A 7042-nucleotide genomic window follows, 5' to 3' on the forward strand; every position below is an offset into this window, starting at 1 on the left:
TCTTTGAGTGAGCACATTAGTTATCAAAGTTGAAATCTTAAAATGTTAGAATGCTGTCCTTGAGATGGAACTAACAACTTTCTGGCTTGTAGACCACCTACATGAATCACTGAGCCACTGCCGTCCCATTATAACATTTGTATAGTGTTCGCATTTGACACAGTTAACAGCGTGTTTGAATTTGCTTCAGTATTAATATGAACAGCCTGCAATTTTAACAGCGGCAATGACGCCATATTCGTATAGTGTTTGTGTATCTAGACAGTTAAAAAAATAAAGCCACAATAAGCTTGTGGAGCAAACTTTTCAATCATCTTGATTGATGACGCAGAGGAAACTCAGACCAATAAGAGGACAGTTGTACTCAAATGTGACTTGCGTGAACACATTTTGATAGGCTTTAAAAAGTTTGCCTTGTGAAAGCGAACCAAACCAAAAAGAAAAAGAAAAATTGTCACAAATGAAGTCCCTGTTTCGGAATAAAACAAACATATTATATATATATATATATATATATATATATATATATATATATATATATATATATATATATATATATATATATATATATATATATATATATATATATATATATATATATATATATTATTTTTTTTTTTAAGTTCAGTAAATTGATAACTTTTTCAGAGATAAGTTATATTATTCTGTAATTGATTTGATCCACATATGAACTTCCCCTTAAATCTACATCTACCATTCTACTGACTATCACTCTAGAGAACAAAACTAATTAAAGCAAACAATCCCCCTTTCTCCAATTACTCTGTCCCTCATAAGCTTCTTTCTCTTTCCCTTATTCAGGCCATCAATTTTCAGTCAGCTATCATATCTCATTATCTATCTCCCTGACAAGCGATTCCCTTGACTATAAGTTAAAGTTCCTCATCGCAATGTCAGGAGCTGACAGCGAATAATGTTACAGTTGTGAGTGATTTTTGTGTCCTTTTCTCTTTCTCTATTTGTTATATCGGTGCGCTATGATACTATAGAGGTGTTAAAAGCGTAAAAATGTTATACCTTGAAAAAAAATGTAAATGAAGGTAATGAAGTTGTAGGTTTCCAGACATAAAAACATAATAAATACAATTGCATGTTCATGTCTGTTTATATGTGGCTTTATGTCCATTTATACTTTTTTGCAAGCTGCCCCATGCAACTGAAAATTTGAGATTGCTCAAACTCGGCAAATGTAGGGCCTATCACATTTTAATATGATTAATGTTTCACAAGCTCTTGATTTGTAGCTCACCCTATGTATATGTTAAGTATAGAAGCTTGTGTCTGCCAATGAATAAAAAAATAAAAAAAGGTAATTGGGACTTTTCATCTCACTAATTCATCTCAAATTCATCTCATTTTCATCTCACTTCTCTCATTTCTTTTTTCTCTCACAATTGTATCTCAATCTCGCAATTTCCGAGAAAAAAAGACAAAAACTCAGAATTTTCAGTTAAAAAGTTTCAATTGTCTTTTGAAAAGTTTTATTCTACGGTGGAAACAGGCTTCCATAGTTAAGTGAACATTTTCCAAAAAAAATAATAAAATAAACATTCTTATTTGCTGGAATTTAAACGGTTACTTCAGCGATTAGCATATGGCTTTGTATCAGTAGAAACCCTGGAGTATATTCAAATGATTGAGCTTTCCCCCCTCATATCCCCCCGAGACAAGAGATTTATGCATTTTATTTCTGGAAAAATTCCTCCTATGATGGAAATATCGTCAATTTGCATCATAAGAGGAATTTTATGAACTGAAACGCGGAAGACTGAACTTGTGTTGTGAATGTATGCCGCGAGTGCAGTCGTGATTACCTCAGCTCATCACGAGAGCTCATCAGCTCATTTATCTGACTCCTGCCAACCCGATCACACATAAATGCGTATAAATAGTACGAGTGTGCAATGTCGTGGAATGTATACGCCAAAACTCATTTTGGCATATGATACGCTGTTTTTCGCGTGCATATGATACGCACTTTATGGCGTATATATGACACGCTCTTGGGTAGGTTTAGGGTGGTGGGGCGTATATATGACATGCGCTTGGGTAGGTTTAGGGTGGTGGGGTGGGGGGTTCGTATGTATAATACGCCATAAAATGCGTGTCATATGCACGCGAAAAACAGCGTGCCATAGACACGCCAAAATGAGTTTTGCCGTATACATTCCACGACATTGCACACTCGTACTATTTATACGCATTTTTGTGAGAATACCCTGCTCCTGCAGTTAGTGCTCAGTGCTGCGATACTCGCGCGGTGACTCACTCATTATATTGTACAGACACGTTCAGTTTTTAATTGTAGTGTCTTTTCCAACTCAGTCACAGTAATCCAGTAGCTGGCTTTGGGAATGGCCTCATAGGGCAGTGACACATTCTGGGAATTGTAGTCTTTCATCCCCATGAGACAAAAATACATTTTCTCAGAAAGCACCAAATTCAAAAATAATTTCACATTTCTACTACATTGATGACCCAGTAAAAATACAGGTTAATCTTCCTAGCGCTGAAGTACCCCTTTAAGCTTTGATATAGGATCACTCAGAAAAGGATATTTTTACCCAGCCAAATGTATAAAATGCATGACAATTATTATTAGATGTAACTAAATACACATTTAAAAATAGTGCACCATTAGAAAAAGGAGATAATCAATACCCATAATACAGACCACAAACATTAATGTGTACTGATGTGAGGTTTATAGTGCTACTTAATAGGACAAATGGAGAGTAAAGGGAGAAAGAAAGAGAGAAGTTGAGTGAGTATAACAATATCTGCTCTCTGTAACAGGACTCCATGTTTTGCTCAGAACAGTCTGTGACACAAACTTAAGAGCCAACAGCTCTTACTGTTAGATTAAACCAAAGTCCCCTTCAGGCCTGTCACTTTTCGGCCATAGGGCTTCTAATTTGTAGTCTGTATACAAATACAGCTAGGTCATTCTCAACGCAGTACCTCTACAAGTAATATGTTTGATTGTTTACATAAAACACAAACCTTTTACACATCATATTTAGTATTGCAAGGGTGGCAAGGTTACTTTAGATGGTTACCTTTGGCATTTAAACCCTGCCAGTGCATGATGTAACTACATCATCATCAAAACAATAAGGGCCATTCAAAAGTTATTATTGACCATTTGTGAGACATCCTGTCTCGAAAAACAAAACAAAAACAATCTGGAAATGATCGCCCATGACACAAAGGTGGCACTGTTTGGGTCACATTCACAAAAACTGGATGTGAGGAACTACTGTTGAGATTCATGGAAATTCTAAGGAATACGTACATTACAGCTGAAAACCCAATAAAACAGTTTTTTTATCTCACAATTTTGAAGTCAGAATTGCAAGAAAAAAACCTCACAAAAATGTACTTTTTTTGCAATTGTTTATATTTTGCAAATTTAACTTCTTGCAATTTTGACATTTTTCTCGCAACTGAGTTTATATCTCGCAGTCTTAGAACAATGTCAGAATTGCGAAATAAAACACGGTTGTGAGTTATGAAGTCAGGATTGCAAGATATAAACTCGCAAAATTTACCTTTTCTTGCAATTGTACGTTTTTATCTCGTAATTCTAACTTTTATCTTGCAATTCTTACAAAAAGCCATGATTGCGAGATATAAAGTTGCAAAATAGACCTTTTTTCTCGCAATTGTAATTTTATATCACAATTCTGAGAAAAGAAGTAAATTGCAAGATAAGAACTTGCAATTGTGAGATTTTTATAAAATCCAATTCTGAGGAAAAATAAAGAGAATTGTGAAATATAAACTCGCAACTGCAGAAAAAAAGTCAGAATTGCAGGACAAAAAGTTTGAACTGAGATTTAAACCTGCAATTGCAAGAAATAAAAGTCAATTTCACAAGTTTATATAGCAATTCCCGAAAAAAAAGAAAAAAAAAGATATAAAGTCACGTGCAAATTATGACATCAGAAATGCGAAATATAAACTTGCCAATTTTACTTTTCTCAGAATTGCGAGATATAAATGCAAACAATTATCTCACAGTTCGGACTTTATAACACACAATTGCAACTTTATATATGACTTCATAACTTGCAATTGTGATTTTATATCACGCAATTCTAAAAAAAAAAAAAAATGCAAAAGTCAAAATTGTATTGAAATTGTAAAGAAAAATTATTCAGACATTCAACAAGCTTCTATATTTATAGTCTCTTAGGTTAAAAATAGCTAAATTATGTCATAGAACTTGTTAGATGGATTGTTAGGTGCTTTTTTAAAAATAATCAATCAATGACACATATCAGTCAGATTTACATGCGAGATAGAAATGGAGACTAGCAAACAAAAACAATCTCTAGTGTTAATTATGAAGACGTGTGTTTGGAGCGAGTGGTGGTTTGTTTTTCTTTCATTATGTCATCAGGTTTGACGCGTTTGACGGTTTTTGATTTGACAGTTGTCGTAGGAGAAGTCACTGACAGAATTTCACTGCCAGAATTTCGTTGGAGATGAAATTTGATTGCAATGGTCATTCACTGGCTGTCGGTGAACAATACCAAACAAAGACATCAGATTTTGGCCTAGGAGGAATCTTTTAGGATTCCCAAAATTTGTCTCAGGCATACAAATTGTCGGCAAAATTGTACAGTGTGAGCCTGGCTTTAGTTTGCGTCCATTACAGCAACCACATGTAAATGAAGATATTCTCCCTGTAATCAGTCCTATATATAGTCATTTAATAATGTTATAATATTTAATAACGAATCGGTTCAGGGTTCACGTGTGAGCTCCTAATCACATTTGTGAGGGACTAGTGACGGTAGAAGAGATACTGCTCTTCACACGCTTTGCATGCCATGACATTACATGTGCTCCCGGACTATTTATAGAGCCCTAGTCTTATCCATTTATGCACAGGAAAAACTGTGAGTACTTTTAATTTAATTTGTGATATTATTAAGTGCGGGAGAACGTAATGGAATTATAAGGGAACTTTATTGTCACTTGTTAAATACCATAACTGTTTCAAGAAGCGTTTTCACCATTTAACTTCTCTGTCTTTTAAGATCTTCCAGGCCTCTCCAAATCCCTTTATCACCCAAAAGTCTCAACGTATAATCATTGTCAAAGCTGGATCGTTTCCCCTGATAAGTAAGTAAAGCCTCTTCTTACGCACGCCTGATGGAGAGTTAATTATTTGGTTATAAAAGTATTGGTGTAGATGCTTGTAGTAGTAAACAATAGTTCACAGGACAGAATGTTCAATCCATTGAAGATCTGAGAATATCTAGACAGAGCTGATGAAATCTGATGATACATAAATAAGGGTCTTTCATATTGCAATTGACCTCACATTCAGTTGCAGGCACACCAACAGAATAAATTGTAATCAAAACCATCAGCAAAACTGTGCCGTTTGTCAAAATGACGATTCGCCCCTAAGTGGTGCACCTTCTCATAACCTGATGGATGTGCCTTGAACATATAACAATACATCACACCTCCCAGAGTCCACCGGGAACTCTGCAGAGGATGCTTATCAACCGTCCCGAGTTCATAATATGAAGGAGAGAGTGAAAATGACCTAGTTTAATGGCCTCTAATTCACCTTCGCCAGCAGTAAAAGGAAGGGGGGGATACTTGCTTGGAAGAATCAGGCCCACCTGCTCAAAAAGAATTAATGTAATTCTGTGGCGAATTTCAGTGAGCTCAGCATACTGTTGTGCAGACTCGCAAGACTCGCACAGCGCAATACATCATAAAGACGCTCCAAGCAAGAAGCCAAACGTCCCACAAACATCCTGCTGCTGAGGTAAATCAAATGCTCTTTACATTGAGATCATCAGATATTTATTTTTAAAAATCTTTGGAGAAAATAAATAAATATGATGTCTTCTAGTAAGAATGTTATAAAGATTTGGGCTATCAAAGGTGAAAGTTCAAGAATCAGTCATTAACTGGTCAATAATTTAAGACATAAAAGGATATAGCTGGAAGTGTGATTGAAAAGAAAGGGCTAAGCACCTAATGAGATGGATTTACTGCACTGGAGGTGAAGACGCTTAAGAATGAATTTCGATAGACCAAAATGCTATCACAGTCAATATCGAGGTTTGATGCCAACTTGATTATGCCCTCTTGATGTGTACCCTGACGAGAGTGACATGCATGTTTTTATATGATTTGTTTCACCCTCTATCCTTCTCTATGATTCTGGTATGAGACGGTACCTAGATCCCCCAGACGGTAGCCTCTTGAGACATAGAAACCTGAGATCTTTCATGAAAACAAGCTCCACAAAAAGCAACAAGTAAGAGTTGAGTTGTGCAAGCCATGTAAAAACTGCAGCATTTTGGCAGCCGCCTCACTTGGAAAGCGTAGGACGGTGGGCTTAAAAGTAAACAGCTGAAGAGGGGGGGTACAAGGGTGGGACAGTAGGGAATGGCTGCAAGAGACTTACCAATCAGAAGTGTGACGACCAGCCCTGCGTGGACTACATCGCCGGACCTTGCACACCTGTGCAGGGTTGATCTACTTCGCTGCAACTCCATGTCAGACCGTCTGCCCTCTTGTGTCTGTCTGTCTGTCCCTGGTCAAGTCTTTCGCTGTTTGTCTTGGGCAGGATACTCTAGGTCTGAGGGAGACCCGAAATCAAAACTCTTTAAGCTGGGGAAGGCTTGCGGAGTACCTTCCTGTCCTCAGTCCCCCTTTGCAGTATGTCCCGGTGAGGGAGAGAGAAAGAACTAGAGAGCAAGAAATACGAAGGCAGCACCTGATTTGTAGCTCTCAGTTGCCAGCAGAGTCTCGCTGACACACTCTCTCACTCAGTGTGTTTGTAGGCGCAGGAAATGCTGCATTCATTCAGCAGCAGCTGCGGCGCAGAGATCCACTTTCAGTCTGGGGAAGAGACTGCCGGTCTTACCCCTGAATAGGTGCCGCATGCTGGGATGAGTGGCCAGAGGAGGGGTGGAGGGGGGCGGTGTGTGTGTCTGTAGCCGGCGCAGGAAAGAATAAGCCACTGCAGAGGTATGGGACGAGC

The 7042-nt window shown here is 37.5% G+C and overlaps 1 protein-coding gene across 1 annotated transcript in view; it reads right to left on the reverse strand.

Moving 5' to 3' along the window:
* The window catches only part of scn4ba (sodium channel, voltage-gated, type IV, beta a), a 31014-nt gene extending 23972 nt beyond the window's left edge, over positions 1-7042 (reverse strand). The window contains exon 1 of the mRNA XM_067451003.1: positions 6464-7042. Within this exon, the coding sequence (XP_067307104.1) occupies positions 6464-6554 (91 nt within the window). The 5' untranslated portion in view covers positions 6555-7042. The remainder of the gene's footprint in view (positions 1-6463) is intronic.

The sequence above is a fragment of the Pseudorasbora parva genome, chromosome 8, assembly GCF_024679245.1.
Source record: "Pseudorasbora parva isolate DD20220531a chromosome 8, ASM2467924v1, whole genome shotgun sequence".
NCBI classification, from domain to species: Eukaryota; Metazoa; Chordata; class Actinopteri; order Cypriniformes; family Gobionidae; genus Pseudorasbora; species Pseudorasbora parva.